The sequence below is a fragment of the Hyperolius riggenbachi genome, chromosome 2 (assembly GCF_040937935.1).
Source record: "Hyperolius riggenbachi isolate aHypRig1 chromosome 2, aHypRig1.pri, whole genome shotgun sequence".
NCBI classification, from domain to species: domain Eukaryota; kingdom Metazoa; phylum Chordata; class Amphibia; order Anura; family Hyperoliidae; genus Hyperolius; species Hyperolius riggenbachi.
Genome location: NC_090647.1, coordinates 223,712,110 through 223,732,081, shown reverse-complemented (window position 1 = coordinate 223,732,081; position 19,972 = coordinate 223,712,110). Strand labels below are relative to the sequence as shown.

The following is a 19,972-nucleotide window of genomic DNA, read 5'->3' as shown; positions in this document are numbered from 1 at the left end:
GTCATATCTGGAAGACCTCACATTCTTGTATATCGCTGGATAATTTAATACCAACTCATTATCAACATATCTATTCTGGATCCTGTCACTTTCCACACTTACTAATGGAACATAGACAGTGGCATGTGAGCAGCAGTCATACACTACCCCTAAATATTTACAAGAAACCTGTACAGATGGAGTCTAACACTGTCACTGTTATATAAATGGGCCTTGGCCTTACTAATCCACTTAGCTGCTATTTATTTTAACACTTGAGTATTAGTAAGGAGAAACTTATTTGATTACACAATCCAGGGTAAACACTGAGTGAATTGCTCAGTTTTCTTTTGATAAATGTTTAAACTATTAGTATGGTATTTGATGAGAACCAATCACAAATGTGCTCTTGTAATATTCTGAGTCGTTGGGTTGAATCACACACAACAGTCAATGATGAGATAAGCTTGGTGTTAGTATGGACGCAAAAAAAGGGGGACAATATTAGGTTGCAAGAAATTATGCATAGGAGTGATGAACACAACTGTCACAAAGGCAAGGCCTCCAAATGGCTTTCCCATGCAAGTCTATTACAGCACTCAAGCCCAAAATACAGCCAACAAACACTGCCCATGTAGCGTCTGCCATAGGCAACACCAATCAAACCTTATCAATGTGTACACACTCAGACGTTGTACTTTTTAACCCAGAAAAATCTTCTCAAAAGTCAGGGGTCGTCTTATACGCCGGGTGTCGTCTTATAGGGCGGGTGCTGAAACTTCTGAGCTGGACTGGAGAATCTGCTTGTTGCCACATACGGTGGGCGCAACTCAAAAATGTCCGCATCCCCACTATATGTAGTACTGTATGAAAGCAGCAACGGCGGGGCTGTACAAGTGTGGTAGAATAAAATCCACTCACCGTAATTCCTGGAAAGCAGTGACTTAACGCGGTCCCGATGACGAGGCGAGTGGGGCACCTCACTGGGAAGGTGCAAGTGAAAGGCGGAACAAGCTGCAGACGTCCGGGACACCCGGGGTATGTAAAAAGAGACAGAGCGGCACTGTGCCCAGAAAAAATGCCTCTTTCACTCGTCTGGCCCGCCCTTGTATCCTATTGCCACACCTCCTTCTCTACCTCTCAGATCTCGCCCCTGAGGACTGCAGTGAAGCAGTGCATGCGCACATGTGCAAGATCTGAGGGGCAGAGAAGGAGGTAATAGTATACAAAAGCAGGCCAGACAGGTGAAAGAGACATGTTTGCGCTACCACTCTGATAGTCTTGGAGACAGGAATAGCTGACCAATCCAAGCAAGCTTTGTATACAACAACCATCCGATCGCCGGTAAGGTACATCGCTTGCTGTGACTGGCAGGTTGTTGTATACTGGGTACTACATACAGTACAACACCAGTGTCTGTACCTGTTTATACAGTATAGCACCAGTACATACAGTACTGTATACAAATGTCTAACAGTCAAGAGGGGTAGTTTTATACGGCGAGTATATCCCAAAATGTATATTTTAACTGGAAAAGTTGGAGGTCGTCTTATACGCCTAGTCGTCTTATACGCCAGAATATACGGTAATTGTTTTATTTTTGTCTTTCTCCCGGTGGTGAAATGCCGGCATTTGATGCTAGTGGGGACCTAACCTTGAATCTATATAAGAGAGCAGAATTTCTGCTGAAAAGCTATTTGTCTCAGCAATTTATTATTTTTCAAATTACATAAATCTTGAAAGAAAAGTGCAGAGAGGGTGACTGTTCTCCTGCCTGAGCTCAATGCAAATGACAGACACTCTTTCTAGTGTCTCTAGAGTGAGGACAGTTGTTTCTTAACGTGCACCTGAAGTGAAAATAAACTGATGTAACAAGCAATGGTATATACAGTTGTAAACCTAAATAGAACGTTCCTGGAGTCCCATATTATTACTTTGGTTTTTAGAATTAGAAATATAGGTTTAAATATTGTCTCACTGGCATGACTGCTACTCTTAGGCTACTTTCACACCAAGACGTTGCGTTTTAGGGAACGTTATGGTCGCATAACGTGCCCCTAACGCAACGCCTGGTGCTCTTGGATGTGGACGTCAGAGTGAGCTGTGTTGTGCAGCTCACTCTGGCGTCCATGATGCCGTGATGCGTACTCTTGGACGCATGCAGCATCACGTGGTCCCGCCAGCCAATCGCCGCACAGAGCGGCTCTCCAGGAAGTAAACACTGCATGTCACACCGTGCAGTGAATATTAATTAGCCATGTGCCTGGCCGAGGAGGAGGAGGGAAGACCTCCTCCTCCAACACTACTGCGCATGTGCGCACAGTCTAACGCGGCTTAGCCGCGCATAACGCACAGCATGCAGCATTTTCAACTTACGTGCTACGTTACAATGTAACGCAACGTGGGCACTGTGAACAGCCCATTGATTAATCATTGCTGTGAGTTGGGATGCGTTACAGGCTGCACTAACGTGCGCCTGTAACGTCTTACTGTGAAAGCAGCCTTAAAGAGGAACTGTAGTTAAAATAAAATAATGAATAAAATTACTTATTTTTTTACAATATTCATTTATAAATGATTTAATCAGTGTTTTTCCAGTGTACAATCTTTCCTCTCCTAGGTGACATGTGACATGATGAGATAGACATGTGTATGTACAGTCCCAAGCACACACATAACTATGCTGTGTTCCTTCTTTCATTCTCTGCCTGAAAGAGTTAAATATCAGGTATACAAGTGACAGTTTCTGAATGGGTCGGGGCCAGGTCAGACTGGGTCAGACTATAGCATAACCCTCACTGATAAGGAATTACAGCCATAAAACACTTTCCTGGCAGTAAATGGCTTCCGAGAGCAGGAAAAAGGATAAAAAGTGTCAATAATTGATAGATTTGAGCTCTGACATACTTCAATGAAGGTGTTATTGAGCAGACACAATGAAACAGTAAAAACTTAAAAACTAGATTTAAACATAAAATAAAACTGTGGGATATCTAAAATAAAAAGTCATTTTTAGGAGAAGGAGGATATATACAATTGTTTCTCTCATCAGTTTATTTTCACCTCGGATGTCCTTTAATTTACTTTCTGACAGGTGGCAACATCTTTAGTACTGGCATAGGTGATCTATGCTGAATGTTTTTTACTGAGAGCTCTAAAGCCAATAGAAAAGTTCTTTGGTCTTCTAGAATGCTAGGAAAAGAGAGGGGGGGGGGGGGGTGGAGGACAGAGAGTTTGGCATAATAAACAGCCTAGGCTAAGCCTCAGTAGGAGGGCGGGTCTACATACCTTTTTTCTCCCCTGATGACGCAAGACTGCGAAACCGGACGGGAAGGTAACAGGCGGCACCATTGTCTATTGATCTTCGATTGACCATTACATGTGCGCTAATCTTCTGGGGTTCCCTGTTTATGGGCCCCGTATGTGAGTTATCGTTTTTATGTCTACTGCCTTTTAAAGAAATTTTATCTAAATAAACGGGTTACGCTTAGATATTGCCGTTTTTGTTTTCCTATATAAATTCCTGAAACTTTACCTCCACACGGATGTCCACTGGATCTTCACGACGTCTGATGTTCCCTGGACGTTATCTGTGACATGAGCCATTTCACAACCTTATAATGTGGGTTGTTGGGAGCTGGTAAGCCTTTTCTAGTTTTGATGTTTGGCGGATACCTACCTCTGAGCATTTGATACATTGTAGTGAAGAATTTACCATTCCCTACATACAATGACTTTCTAAACCTGCGCTGACCTTTGATGTATGCCTGACTTCTGAACTTTTGGACATTGTTCTTCTCAGCGGCGGTTCCATTGTCCCTTGGCGCCGATATATTTGCTACTATATAATCTATAGCTATAGGAAGTTTTCTGATGTTGGAACCAGGATATTCATTGTAAGAGTGGACTTCTCACAAGCATCACCACTCCTTTGGAATTCTTTCCCACAGCCAGTCCATCATGCTCCGAGCCTGGAAACCTTCAAATGTACTTTCAAAATACACCTTTTCAGACAAGCCTATGATTTGCTATAGATAGTACTGAGACCCCAATGAGGCCTAGCACACTAATACAGCATCATGTAAGGATGTGCCGAAAGTGCCCGATCGGTCGTCGAGCTGCTGCAAAGTCAACAGCGTGCTACCGTTGGGCTTCCATGGCAACGCAACCGCGGCAGAAGTAATGAAAGTCAATGGGCCACGCATGAAATTTTTAATATGTTGATGGCGGCAGCGGTGTGCAAGTGCTGAACGACGGGAATAGGACAGGGAAACCCAGGAATCCTCCCAGTGACCTACTTACTGCCCAGCAGGGAGTATGTAACTGGGCGAAACCTCTGTGTCTCCATCCCTAATTTCTCCAACCCATTTCCCACTAGATTGCAAACTTGCAAGGACAGGGACATCCTCCTAGGGTTTCTTATTCTGATTCAATGTATCATATGAACATGCACCAGTATTGGTGATGTCTCAAACCACATATCAACATTGTGTGTAATTGTATTTCTGGATGTCCTGATTGTACAGAGTTCTGAAGTCCCATGTATCTATGCTCCCCAGAGTCGGGACAAGGTCCTCCAGCACCCAAGGCTGTGACACCAAAGTGAGCCCCTCCATCCCTGCCATCCCAGCCGTCACACACTGATTGCTATTAGACTAAGAGGCGCCCCAGGGCCCCCAACCCCCCCAACAACTTAATCTCTAGTTATCTGGCTTGCAGTCACTGCCATGTATCCCCTTTTCTTATTTCTCTCTGCTTCAAACAGAATAGGGGAATGATAGCTGAGTGAGTTGTGCGCCCCCTCCTACAATGCACCCTGAGCCTGGAGCCTCTCCCGCCTCTGCCTCGGCCCGGCCCTGATGCTCCCCACTATTTGTTTGTACTATGTACAGCGCAAAGGAGGATATTTGCACTATAGAAATAAAAAATAATAATAATAAAAATTGGGTATCTTGAATAATTTACTGCACTCTCCTATATGTCGTTATGGTTCCTCTCTAATGTATTTTGTATTTCTATTCTGCTTTTTCTGTTATTTCAGATGTGGTCTATATATCTTATGCATGGAGAAAAGGAAGCAAAACACACTATATAGACAAAAATTGACCATACTGTAAATAAGCGTGTACTGTATACAATGTACTGCATACACTAATGGAAGCATGTGCAGGGCCGGTTCAAGTAACAATTGGGCCCTAGGGCAAAATTAGCCTAAGGGCCCCACAGCAGACACCCCCCGACCAAAACGCGTCATTAGAGGCCCTTTGTTGCAGCTAAATTTCCCTCCTAGGCCCCTGAGCTGGCTGCTGACCCTCCCCCAATCACCTCCCAACTTAACAGACTCTGCAGAGTCCCTGGGGAGCAACAGTTAAGATGGGGAAGTGACACCTTGGGGGCCCCTACAGGCTCTGGGGCCCTGGGGCAGTTGCCTATTTCTTCCTATGGTAGCTCCGGCCCTGAGCATGTGGCATTATATGCCTGGTCTATTAAGCAGTGGCCCACCCATGTAATCCAACCTGCAATTCACAGGAACTGTTAGAGGCAGCACATGAGTAATTACAGCTTAGGCAGCGTCTAACCAGCATTCCATGCCCACAACACACCTACCTCTCAGATGTGCATTGCTTCTCCTCACTGACGCTGTCTGATGCCTTCTAGCAATCTCACATTGAACTAAAGCCCTCCATTCGTTCTCTGTTTTCACGTCAGCATAGCTTTCTTTACTACTCTACCCACGAATGCTGTTCACACAAGTCACTGACGGGCTGCTTCATATTAGAGGTTGCAACACAAGCAGACAGCAGCTAAGTGAAACCGTGTGGCTGTGTCTGAATCATTTACAAACTAAAGCCTCTCAGCAATCACATCAGAACCAAAAAACTGTGTGTCTACATTGAAAGCATAGTCAATAATAGACATACAAAAACTTTGACACCGTTACGTTACTGTACATAGCCATAGTCCTTCTACTCAGTCCCTAGTGTCCAAGTACTGTAGTAACATGCTGCAAAGAATAATCATGGCTTAGTAAGAAAGCTGTCCTATATATCCCACACTACAGGGGTAGATGAACAACAGATCTACTACTAGTTGCTACTAGGGATGGTCAATGAGATTCAAACAAGAGAAGGTAGAATTGTGCACATTTATGCAGGTTAAAGTGCAGTTTGACTGGTCTATTTCAAGCTCCATATATTTATACTGTATCATATACATATACACAACATTTGCATAATCCAACTCAGAATTATTTTCATGTCATTAACCATTCCTGGCCGCTACGCAATACAGGCACTTGCTGAAGCATACAAAAAAGTAGAAGGCTGTTGAACTTGCTGGTTCATTGGTTTACAAACCTATGTTTTCAATGCGATTTTAATGATCAAATTGTATAGAAAATTCACCATTTATAAAGGCAATCAATAAGGAATGATTCTTTGGTCGATTGCTAAATAGGCTAAAATCGATCCAAAAGTTGGATTTTATGATCAAATTTGAAGGACGAATCGTTCAGTAAATGTGAACAATCAATAATTACCTTCTGTTTATTTTGTATCATAAAAATCGCATCAAAAGATTGTATTTAGTAAAAAATGTTACCCTTAATGGGCACCTTAATGTGGATTAATATTAGTAGCCTTTAAAGTGTACCCAAAGTACAGGACACAATGAAAAGTTTAATTCCACATGTAATTGCTGTATAAATCCACTACATCAGAGTGTCATTAGCCTCATGGCTCTGCCTATACAGGAAAAGACTGAGGATCCTTAGGATTAGCCTCTGGATCCTAATGAGGCTTCCCTCTCTGTCCTCTGGTCCCCCATTGCCAAATGAGGACCCTCCAAAAATTACCGATGAGTGCAGCTGTACTGCGCCTGCGCGAGTACAGCCATGCCTGGCCTGCGCAGCAAGCCTGCGCCACTCATGCACAACACAGGGCAATTGCAATGATATTCCTATGGAATGTTCACATTGGGTGCAGTGCAATTAGAAGAAAAAAAACAGAAATCATGAGTATGCATAGTTATACATCCCCCAATTCAATAGTTTGTAGAGCCAACTTTTGCAACAATTACAGTTGGAAGTCTCTTGGAGCATGTTTCTATAAGCTCAGCACATATAAGTACTGTGGTTTTGACTCATTCCTGAATTCAAAACTGCTTTAACCCCTTCAAGTTAGAAGGGGTTAACGCAAAAAATTACAAACATATGACCCTGCAGCAAAGTGTGCCGACAGGATCATATACACACCATGGCGCACCACGCGCATCGTCCATAGACTACCATTACCCCAAGCACCGTGCGTTAAGTGCTTGCAGTAATGCTGTTGCCTTTGTGTCAGCTCCGATGCTTCCAATGAAACACAAGGCACCCTAGTAAGTGTAAAAGTCTCCATAGACTTTCATTGCTTTTGCGACCACTTGTGGAAAATAGGGTACCGCAATGCAGGTATACCCTGCAAGTGTAAAAGGGGCCTTTATATCATGCCTGTGCAGATTTAGCAGTTGGTTTAAGGTTATTGCCCTTCTGGAAGTTGAACCTTCACCCCTCTTACATCTCTGGCAGACTGAAACAGGTTCTCCATAAGAATTTCCATGTTTTTAGTGCAATTAACCTTGTCTTCAATTCTGACCAGTTTTGTACACCTGCGAATGAAAAACCTCTACATACCATGCAGTGGCACAACTACAGTTCATGGGGCCCCCCCAGCAAAAGTTTGATGCCCCACATGATCAATGATCACACCCCTTCCCTTGCCTCCCCTTGGTGCCCTTCATGGCCCTGGGAACCATTTCACAAGGGTCATAAGACAAGTGTGGCCATCATGAACTTCACACCCATATCTGTTGTAACCACAAAAACACCATATATGAAGTACAGTCCTCTGTATTGGAGGAAGGGAAGGTTAGTAGTTGGACCCCCCACAACTCTGGGCCCCCTGCATTCGCAGGTGCTGCTCCCCTCTAGTTACGCTCCTAAAAGCATGATGCTGCCACCACCGTGCTTCACGTTGGGAATGGTGATCTCACAGCAAAGAGAAGCGATGGGTTTGTACCACGCAATGCATTTCCAATGAGGGTCAAAAACTACAATGTTAGCCTTATCTGACCAGAGAACTTTCTTGCATGTGTTTGGGGAGTGGGCCACAAGTTGTACAAACTAAAAAGGGGTTCGGTTTTTCTTTTCTTTAAGAAATAGCTATTTTTTCATGGTGTCTCCATGTCAGCATACTAATGGGCAAAGACCCACCTCCTTTGCCCCAGTAGGATGTCCAAAGATGTTAAAAGACTATCCCTCCCCCATACTGCCATTCTTTTTTTCGTCCTCGCCTCCAGTAGTGGATTCCATGGATGTTGTTCTACTTGTCCCTTACCTCCGCTCTTTTTTTGCGGCACCAGCAGGTTCAGGCTCTCCTGCTGTAGTCTGCTACTTAGGTTGCTAAAGGCTCCTAAAAGTAGTAGAGCCCTAGCCATTGATTATGGCTCCCCCTGGGGCATTTATACAAACTCCTGCGGCCACGCTATGTATCTAAAGGATGCAGTGGGTCCCTGGCATGCTGTGGTTGCTGTAGCTCAGGTGTGTATATAGTCTGTGCAGCGTGTTACCTTAGGGTGCTTCTCGTCTGGCATGGCCGCCCGCTTCGGCTGTCGGTATGATACCTGGGCACACGTCGGTTGTTTGCCTCCTGTGGGCTCCTGCTGGTGTCGGAGGACGCTGATGCGGAGCTCTCCGGGTGATTGGGCGGTGTTCTCGCGCGCGCGCGCGAGATTTCAGCTGCCTTTGTGGGCCCGGGGCGGAAGTTGTAATTCCGCCATCTTTGTTATGGGCAAATTCCGGATCTCAGAGGAGGAGGCAGGAATTCAGCCGACTCTTCTATAAGAGAGTCAGTAGGAGCGGGCAGCGCTGCTGGAAGGTCGTTTCTCCAGTGCGCTCCGGACTAGGCTGTTGGCTCCTGCTAGCCTGCTAGGTAAATAAGGGGATATATATTAGAAGTGGGTTTTATGTAGGTTGACACTGAAAAAAAAAAAAAAAAAAAAAAAAAAAAAAAAAAAAAAAAAAAAAAAAAAAAAAAAAAAAAAAATATAATAAAAGTTTTTGTTTTTTATGATGATAGGTACAGCATAGATTTTTCACTAAAGCAACCTTTTGATTTTATTCCAGCTGCCATGGGAAAGCATAAAGGGGGTGAATCAAAATCTAAAAGGTAAGGGTGGTAAGTAATTATTTTTTTGAAAAGAGCATCAAATTGGTCTGAGATTAAGGGGATTACCCTCTTTTTTCAGACGCGACAAGGAGGATCGTCAGGTGGAGCAGCAGAAAGAGGAAGCCTCCCATAGATCCTCGTTTGGGACTACGGATCAGTCAGTTGCATCTTCCCAACGACGTCAGGATCCGGAGCTTCAGCATTCTCGGCAGGATCATCCTACGGATATTAAATCGTCCAATTTAGCATCATCAAAATCCTCGTCAAGTTCCTCGGCTCTTAAGCAATTACAACAATATGATAATAGAAGATCGCAGTCGTCAACAGAAGATTCGGACCATCGAGTGATTCCTTCTACCTCCTTTGGACCAGTCATGGAAAAGAATCAATGTTGGATTTGTGGTAGACCTGCTTTACCCCACAAGAAGGTTTGCGAGTTGTGCCACCTGGACATTGCTAGGGAGGATAGGGAAGTGTCCACGCTAATAAAGCAGGTGGTAAAGGATACGGTGGCAGAGATGTCGCACAGTCAAAGCCGTCACTCTCCAGACACTCGTTCCTCCAGAAACTCATCACAAGATGATAGCTCAGATGAGGATTCGAATATAGAAATGGAATGTTTTGATTTCTCCCTCGTTCCTTCATTTATTTCAAGTGTAAGATCAGCAATAGAGTGGCAGGATGAAGCGGCATCGCCAAAAAACAAGAGAAGACGATATTACAAACATCTGACTAAAACTAAAGTTTCGTTTCCTTTGATGGAGGAGATTAAGGAAGTGATATTGGAAGAATGGGAGAAGACAGTCAAGAAACCTTCTCTCAAGAATAAATTTCAAAAAATGTATCCTTTGGAGGATCGGGATGAAGCACTTATTCAGACATGCCCTGTTGTAGACGCATCATTAATGAGAATAGTGAAGAACGTTACCCTGCCGATAGAAGATGCTGTGGCCTTTAAAGATGTATTAGATCGGCAAATAGATCAGGACCTGAAGAGATCCTACTTAGCTTCAGGGGAAACGTCTCGGGCCGCTATTGCATTAACCTCAGTAGCAAAGGCTAACAGAGTTTGGATAGACAAGGTTCAAAGAGATATAGCAAGGGGTGCATCGATGGATGAAGTTACGTTTGGCTTAAATGAGTTAAGATTATCGGCAGACTTCTTGGGTGAGGCCAGTGTGGACATAGTCCGCTCTGCCAGTCGTTCAATGTTATATGCCGTCATGGCGAAAAGAAATTTATGGCTGAAACCCTGGTCAGCAGATCCTACATCGAAACAGGCCTGGTCGAAAATACCTTTTGATGGAAAGAATTTATTCGGGCCCAAGATGGATGCGGCCATCTCAAGAGTTACAGGGGGCAAATCGGGTCTGTTGCCCCAGGACAGAAGATTCAGTAGACAAAAATTCTCTCAATACAGAAAGCAGTTAGCAAGCAAGTTTACCGAGTCAAAGTCTTATCGCCCTGGAAGGGAGTACCGTAAAAACTGGCAACGCCCCCAAAATACCTTTCAAAGGTCTACAAAAGCCAGAACATCTTCAGCCACAAGTAATGCAGTTAAGCCTTTTTGATGGGACGCCCGTCCTAGATTTTCCGGTTGGTGCCAGGCTTTTGAATTTCGGGAAAATCTGGACGGGGACTTGTCAGGACCCATGGGTCTTAAGTACAGTGCTAGAAGGTCACAAGTGGTCCTTCAAAAGAAGTCCGCCTCTAAATCGATTTATCTCGACAAGGATACCAAACAATCGAGAAAAGTTGTTAATTCTAATAGACTATGTGACAGAGCTAATGCGGCAAAAAGCAGTCGTGCAGGTGCCAACTTCCGAAAGAGGTACAGGATACTATTCCCCTCTATTTTTAATAAAGAAAAAGACTGGGAAGCTGAGGCCGGTATTAGATTTAAAAAGCCTAAACAGATTCATCTTCACCCCGAGATTCAAAATGGAGAGTCTTCAAACTATACTCCTATCAATTCAACCGGGCGACTGGATGTGTTCAGTGGACCTGAGGGACGCGTATTTCCATGTACCCATACATCACAATTTTCACAAATTTCTTCGATTTGCAGTAGGAGAGTTGCACCTTCAGTTTGTTTGCCTGCCGTTCGGCCTATCGACGTCTCCGAGAACTTTTTCCAAGGTTCTGTTATCGGTAATTGCTGTTGTAAGGGTACAGGGAATACGCGTCCTTCATTATTTAGACGATATTCTCCTGTTGGCCTCTTCGAAGGAAGCCTTACTTCGAGACAGGTCTGTGCTGATAGATACTCTGCAGGCTTTCGGTTGGGTGATAAATTTTCCCAAGAGTCAGCTTCAACCAACTCGTCGGATGATATTTCTGGGGGCTCAATTGGACACAGTCAAAGGGACAGTATCACTTCCAGCAGACAAACTTTACAAAATTCAACGAGCTGTTCTAAATCTGGAACTAGCAGCTTGGATTCCAGCCAGGAAATGTATGCAGATCCTAGGGCTCATGTCTTCAGTGATACCGATGGTGAAGTGGGCTCATTGGCATCTCCGTCCTCTTCAGTGGTCATTTCTAAGACAGTGGAACAAAGAATCGTTAACACAGCACATCCTACTTTCCTCGAAAGTCAGGTCTTCCCTTTCATGGTGGAGGAACATGGCAAACCTCAAAAATTGTCGTCCACTCTTTCCACAGAATTGGAATATTCTGACAACGGATGCCAGTTCTTTAGGTTGGGGGGCAGTATTTCAAGACCAAGTCGCTCAAGGCTGTTGGGAGTTTCCAACACAAGGGATAGTTTCAAACGTCCTAGAGCTAAGAGCTGTCCTCCAAGCCTTGATACATTTTCTTCCAGTCTTACAGAATACATCAGTGATGGTGAGGATCGACAATGTCTCAGCAGTATCCTATATAAAGAATCAAGGGGGAACGCACAGCAGGACATTGATGAAGGAAACTGGCCCGATAATGCAGATGGCGCAGGAGAGTCTGGGGGATCTCTCGGCTCTTTATATTCCGGGAATATTAAATACGACAGCAGATTATCTGTCAAGGAATCTACTCAACAACAACGAGTGGTCGCTACATCCATTGGTGTTTCAAACAATTTCCGAAACATGGGGTTGTCCGGAGATCGATCTCTTTGCCTCTCATTCCAACCACAAAGTGAAGAAATATTTCTCGAGGTACAGAGACCCCAATGCTCTAGCGACAGATGCTCTCTCCCAGTCTTGGAGCTTCAATCTCGCATATGCTTTTCCACCGATCCCGTTAATCTTCAGATTTCTCAGGAAATTAATGACTCAGAAAATGACAGTACTGGCAGTGTTGCCATATTGGCCCAGGAGACCGTGGTTTCCCCTACTGCTTCAGTTGAGCACTCAACATCCTCTAGCTCTTCCAGATTTGCCGGATCTACTCTCACAGGGAACGATGTGCCATCAAAATCCTCAAAGACTCCGATTGATGGCATGGAATTTGAGAGGCTTAGGTTGTTAGACATAGGTTGTTCTGCAGAGGTGGCGGAAACCTTAGCTAAAGCAAGAAAGCCAACCACAACACTCTCCTACAACAGAGTTTGGAAGACCTTTTCAGACTTTGCTGCTAAGTCAGGATTTCCTACATCAGAGTTTACAGTAGTTAATTTGTTATCTTTTCTTCAGGAAGGTCTTCATATGGGCTTAGCCTATTCCACACTGAAGAGGCAGGTCTCGGCCATTTCATCAATATCTGGAATATCCTGGTCCTCCAATACTCTGGTAAAGCAATTCTTTAAAGCAACAATTAAACTCCGGCCTCCGTTAAAACCAAAGTTCCCTAAATGGGAACTTCCGTTAGTCCTGGACTACATTGAGAAAGCCCTATCTAAACAAACGGAGTTAAGCCTTTATGATCGAACTTTGATCACAGTATTTCTGGTGGCAATCACATCTGGTAGAAGGGTGTCAGAGTTGCAGGCTTTGGGGCATTCAGAGCCTTACTTGATCTTTTATGAGGATAGACTAGTACTCCATCCCGTCCAAGCTTTTTTGCCAAAAGTAACGTCAGTTTTTCATCTTAATCAGGAATGGACACTACCAAGTTTCAGATTACAGGATGATGTCTCAAAACTGCATCCATTGGACATTCCTTCTACAGTCAAGGCTTATTTAGAAGCAACTAACTCGATTCGAGACTCAGATAGATTGTTTGTAATTCCTAACGGTTATAGGAAAGGAAAACCCGCTACTACAAGAACCATAGCGAGGTGGATTGTCACTCTAATCCAAAAGGCTTACAAAACCAATGGTCTTGAGCCTCCGCAGGAAATATTGGCCCATTCAACGAGAAGTCTGTCTTCCTCGTGGGCAACGTTAGGTAAGGTCGGGTTGACCACAGTATGCAGAGCAGCTAACTGGGCCTCTGGGCACACCTTTTTGAAACATTATAGTGTAGACCCTGCACTATTGTCTACTGTGGAATTTGGAAAGAAAGTTATTTCCTCCACTGTCAGCTCTGCAATATGATTTATGTAATGTTGACATTCTGTTAATTAAATTTTGTTGTTCTTATTGCATCTCCCACCCTTGTTATTGTCTAGTTATTGGCCCATTAGTATGCTGACATGGAGACACCAGGGAATTAGGAAAATTGAATACTCACCTTACAGGTAATTTTCCTTTCCTGGTGCTCTCCATGTCAGCATACGTTCCCACCCTATACTGTCGGCTCGTACTTGTTAACTAGAATGGCAGTATGGGGGAGGGATAGTCTTTTAACATCTTTGGACATCCTACTGGGGCAAAGGAGGTGGGTCTTTGCCCATTAGTATGCTGACATGGAGAGCACCAGGAAAGGAAAATTACCTGTAAGGTGAGTATTCAATTTTCCTAATTTTAGGCCACTGTTCCATGAAGTCCGATTTTGTAGAGCATACAGCTGAAAGTGGTCTTTTACATAAGTACTGCCTTCTCCATGGTGGATCCTTGCAGCTCATTCACTGTTATCCTTGGTGTCTTTCTTGCTTATGTGATTAATGTTTATGGCTTCAATTCACTAATTATGAATGCATTCAGTAATGCAGAAAACAGCAGATTTTTCTGAATGTCTTGCCAAATGGCAATTCACTAAGATGTTAGCACACTGAAAAGTAAAAAAATTAAAAAGTGAGGTAAATTACTGACTTTTGCACTAAATACCTCAATTAATGTCAACTCACAATTATTAGAGCTTTCGGTAAAACAAGTAAAATGTTTTCGTATTTTAAGACCCAGACCTGACAACAACTAATAATTGGCCTTTGGATAAAATTGACAGACAAAGGGAACAGCCAATAGGAAGAGCCACCTGCTACTCACCCAATTTGATCAGATGCTAACTGGCTTCCCCCTAAATTGGCAGTAGACTATGATACATACACTACCCGATACATACATAGGCATGTGACTATGGCAGGGATTACGTTGTAGCTTCTCTGAGGGACAGTTACCATAAGTGACTCTGTACAGGGCTGTGAGAGATATCGGCACTATATAAATACTAAATAATAATAATACAATGCACTGTGGGAAATCAGAAAAACCACAAGAGCAGGAGACATTAATAAGGCTTTTTTGTATCTCTTTAGATGTGCAGAGCTACCATATATAGTGATACACAGACGAGGGCTCTCTAGTCACATGCATGCTCATCTAAAGGGATACAGGGAATTACTTTTACTCTAGTAAGCTGTCACAAGACTGAAGCAGAAATGGCCACTTATCAGAGAAGAATCACAGCTTACTACAGAGACCTACTCCAAAGCTGGTGAGACTTCGACATAACTGAGCAGGCCTTAGTGAAGTGAAGCAACATTTTCTAGTTTATTAGCGAACTATTACTGCATGTTTGGAAATCTTAGTGAATTTGGGAAAAAAAATCTTCTCTTGTCAGGCTTGTAGTGGTGCCATATTCTTTCTATTTTATTATAAGGTATTTAATGGTGCGTTGTGCAATCTTCAATATTTGGGGTTATTTTTTATTTTATAACCCAACCAAAATACCGTATATTCTGGCGTATAAGACGACTGGGTGTATAAGACGACCCCCCAAACTTTTCCAGTTAAAATATAGAGTTTGGGATATACTCACTGTATAAGACTACCCCTCTTCCAATGCACACCAAATTAAAATTAAAAAATCATGTATTGGTGCTGTGTATGAACAGATACTGGTGCTGTATTGTATGTGTTACCCAGTATATAACAGTATATAGTCAATTGACTTGTTGCATTGGTCAACTCTCCTTAAGTAGACTGGTCAGCTCTCCTTGTCTACCTGTTTATCAGAGCGGTATGGAAGAATAGATTGCGCTCCCTCAGCAGGGAGATCTGAGAGGCGGTAACAGGATAGGGCGTATCACCCCGCATCAATGACACCCGGCATATAAGACGACCCCCAACTTTTCAGAAGATTTTCAAGGGTTAAAAAGTAGTCTTATATGCGGGAATATACAGTATATACTTCTATCAAGTGCCCCTTGATCTCATGTCGCTTGCTTAGTGGTGTTGCAGAGTCAGGGCCTTTTACATGTCTATTTACATAGACATAATGTGACAGATCATGTTTGTAGAGCCACCCTGGAAGTCTCTTGGAGTGTGTTTCTATTAACAGATTGGTGGACCCCAATCAACAAATTATGTGACTTCTTAAGTTATTTGGCTGCACCACATCATATTTAAGGGCTCCATAGCAAAGGGTATGGTATTTCCAGTGAATGATAACAATCATATCAGACCACTAGAAGAAATTTATATTGCAAACAGTTTGCATTCCTTACCTTTTCTATGAAGGGATGATGACTGTGACGGTGTAAGTGACTTCTCTGGACTGGTATGGAGAAGCCACCCTGATGCTGTACACTGAAATCACTTGCCATACATGCAAGTTCCTCTTACATTTTCAGTGACTATGGCAGGAACACTGCCCTTAAAAATGTGGTTCCAATCAGGATGAAGAAGTGCACCATTTACACAGCGAGACAGAGAATATACATGGAATTTAGAATAGAGAAGGAAAAGCTTGAGTTGGAAACCACAACGCCCCCCTTAACAACGTGAACAATACGGCTGTGGAATGTGTTCCAGAGGTTACTGCAGATTCTGACATAACTGGCTAAATGGGTTGTTTGCTTTGGAAATGATACCCTGGAAGTATAGGGGAAAAGTTACTTAAATTGCTGAATCTGCATTTTTCTTGAGCAGAGCGCAATGAATGAAAGTAATATAAAAAATTCACATGTGGATGTGTTTACCATCCATGGTTAAGTGTCTATAAGAGAATGTGTGAAAAAAAAGCAGCTCCCTTTCTCCACTGATGCTGGAGAACTATGTGGGGGTTACTATTTTATAGAGTCATGTGACCACACCACATTCCTCAGCCTAAGGTATGGCTATACAAAGCAAGCTTTGTAGTTTCCTAGGCAAGGGACATTAACGTCTGCATGGCCATTCTACAGAAATGATCTGTGATCTCATTCCTGCTTCAAAGAGCTTAGGAAAAACAGCTAGGCTGCATGTGGGAATATATCTCCTGGACAGGATACACAGAGAACAACAAGGACCACATAGAAGGTCCTGCATCCATATATATAGATATACATATATATATATATATATATATATATATATATATATATATATATATATATATATATATATATATATATCCCATAAGGCTTTAATAATAACTGCAAAATCACGAGTGCCTGATAAATATTATCATATTCATTTGTAGTTAGCCAATAAATGGTATCATCCTGATTTAAAACTTCTTGATAAATATTAGGCAACTTTGTTCGTCTGTTATCGCAAAATAACAAAAAGTCCAGAACAGCCCAGTTAAATATCATTCATTGTAAAACCATTAGATTTATTCATCCACAGCAACCATTTACAGTACTGTACTTGAGAGATCAGATCAATCACTACCACAATGTGGTGATTGCAGCATTGTGCAACTCTATAGTTTGTAATAAAAATAAATTGTCATTTGATCAACCGGAAAAAAACCCACTACCCAGGGCCAGTGCGCTGCCCCTGACTTACACAAACTGAGCCGTGACAACAACAAAAAAGCCACAGGTATTATTTATTCATCATTGAATTATACAGCAATAACATAATGATTAATGATTAATTAGTAATGCTCACTCAAAACTCACTTTTTCTAACAAGCAAACCATACCAAATTGCACTCCTTACTATAACCTAAAGATACACTGCCTCTAGGTTCCCCCTAATCCTTTAGATTGCAAGATCGCAATGGCGATCCACCTTTTGTATTTTAGAATTTGGTATACATTTTATTCATAATGTTACTTTTGTCACTGTAATTACTAATTCTGAATTCTGTACCAATTCTGTATTTTGTACCAATGCAGTGTTTTGTATGTTGGTATATATACCATTGGGTGTATTATTATGTACCCCCTGTTTGTGTCTTACTTTTCACAGCGCAATGGAATACCAGTAGAAAAGGAAATTCCGCTACACCAATGGCTGGGTGAAAAAAGTTCTCTGTTTATTGTTACATCAGTGGGTACAACAAGTTAAAAAAGCTCATGCGTATCGGAGCTCATGGCCCATGATTAAGGGGCCATGAGCTCCGATACGCATGAGCTTTTTTAACTTGTTGTACCCACTGATTTAACAATAAACGGAGAACTTTTTTCACCCAGCCATTGGTGCAGCGGAATTTTCTTTTCTACTGGTTGCTGAGCTTACGAGTTCCTGGCTCCCTTTGGCTCATCTGTGTGTGGATGTTGCGGGTCCTCTCCTGTTTTGCTTCCTTGCTGCAATGGAATACGTTGGTGCTTTATAAATCAATACTAATAATAAAAATAATAATATCACAAACATATTGTATTTACCTACCACTACTATATAGTTCACTAGTCTGGCCATCCTCATCTAGCCGGGCCTATTGTCCCAGACCTGGTCACCGAAGCCCGCCTGCGGTCATGCCCCCTTTGCAAGCCCAGCTTGGGGACTTCTTGATGCCCAAAGCTATGTACACTCTTTACTTTTTGGCCGTTCTACCTAAACAGTGACAATTTAATATCAATTGCCAAACAGACACTCTGCAGACAGGCCAGACATAGAGCACAGCCAGCCGCCTGGCCTGACCTTCCTTCTCTGAGCAATAGTGAGCACAGACAGCTCAGCGTTTACGAATGTGCTTGCGCATACATAACAAATGAGAAGCCACTTATTTAGTAAGTGATCAGTGATGGATTTGCTCTGGTTTTGGGATGTAGTGATGGTGAGTTCCCATGAATCTGCAACACAAACTGAGCCAAAAATTGCACAGTTATAGAACATTATAGAGGCACTGCTTTTTATTTTGTCCAACTACAAGGTAGGGCAGCAGGTGGTAAATATATTATCAGCCTGCACTGTGTTCTAAAATAAATCCTGATGTAACAGGTAAGATAACAGGCTGAGGGGAAATTACTTACAAGTGTTTAATAGTGTAGGGCTGTCAGTTGAGAGTTGTCCCACCCTCTCTCAAGGTAAGGGCTGCTGTACAGGTATTTACAGGATGGTAGTCACATATAAAAATACATGTAATCATTTTTCAATACAGATCTGGTCTAAACAGTGGCTTTCTTTCTACCTGGAGTCAGGCTAGAATGATGATGTTATATATAGACGTGATGTCATGATGATGCCCACATGAACTGATCATGCCCACATGAATTCTTATTATTATCCTCCTTTGAGATATATATTAGGTGGCAATAAAAAGTACCTATTTTATCGTACCCTAGAAAGCAGCAATAGTTACACTAGTATACACCTCAGTACAGCACAGGTGGTACAGGAAGCACTTTTGTTGGAGATTTGAATGATTTTCTGTGATTTCATTATACTAAGTTTTGAGTTTTAAAAAGATGAAAAAGTATATAAGAAAATATGAATAAGTAGGTCAGGTAAAACATAAAGGAATGTCTGAAAGACATTCATACATAAATACAGGGTACTGTGTGGTGCAAGAATAGCTTAATATGCTGTTACCCACAAAAGGGGGTATATGGCCAACACCATCCTTCATAAAGGGGTATGCACTGCTATAATGAGGATAAACACTTATTTAGAGCATCAGTGTGTAACAAGCTTTCTATTGGCAAACGGCAATCAAAAGATGCCTAATCTGACCAATCCGAATAAGGCTCACAAAGGTCAGCCATGGATAATCTGCAAAAATAAAACCTACATGTACAAACTCAACAAGATTTATAATCACAAACAAATGTGAAAAAAATGCATTGCTTTTACCATACAGTGCAAAGCCATTGCATGGGGTAATCTGTTTTGTGACGATGGACTATGAATTATATCAATGTGAAAAACCCTGGACCCTGTCATTCAAATTACAAGCATTTGCAACCAACTAAAATGTATATAGAAACTGTAGCAGAAAAAGCAACAAGGACACTTTTGTGCTTCCCTGGTTGTATAAAGTCCCCGTCTCCCATAGAGATGAGGATGCAGACACAGCACACTGACACAATGCATGTGAGTGACAGCATGAGCACAAAGCATGGATGCTTCTAGCTGCTTCTCCTCTCCATCTCTCCTTAGTCACAGCAGCATCTTGCCATACAGATAAAGGCCAGCCAATAAGGAGAGCACAAGTGATAGAATAGAGAGAAGGAGAGAAGTACCTGGATTGCAGAGCGCAGGCAGCCTGTGCTGGATAGAAGGAGAGGTACTTGGATTGCAGAGCGCAGGCAGCATGTGCTGGAGAGAAGTAGAGGTACCTGGATACCAGAGCACAGGCAGCGTGTGCTGGAAAGA

At 42.6% G+C, this 19,972-nt stretch overlaps 2 protein-coding genes across 4 annotated transcripts in view; one reads left to right on the top strand and one right to left on the bottom strand.

Annotated features, from left to right (window-relative positions):
* Positions 1-19,972, bottom strand: part of FHL2 (four and a half LIM domains 2) — a 106,387-nt gene that overhangs the window by 67,134 nt on the left and 19,281 nt on the right. Inside the window, exon 1 of one of the 3 annotated variants that reach the window (XM_068268237.1) lies at positions 5,587-5,674. The exons of the other annotated variants lie outside the window; for them this stretch is intronic. The gene's annotated coding sequence lies outside the window, so the exon portion shown is untranslated. Of the gene's footprint in view, positions 1-5,586; positions 5,675-19,972 lie in introns of those variants that run through there. 3 annotated transcript variants of the gene reach the window in all.
* LOC137547482 (uncharacterized) lies at positions 9,148-10,756 on the top strand. The gene is made up of 2 exons (XM_068271078.1): positions 9,148-9,185; positions 9,265-10,756. The coding sequence occupies exons 1-2, from the start codon at positions 9,148-9,150 to the stop codon at positions 10,754-10,756; spliced, it is 1,530 nt and encodes a 509-aa protein (XP_068127179.1).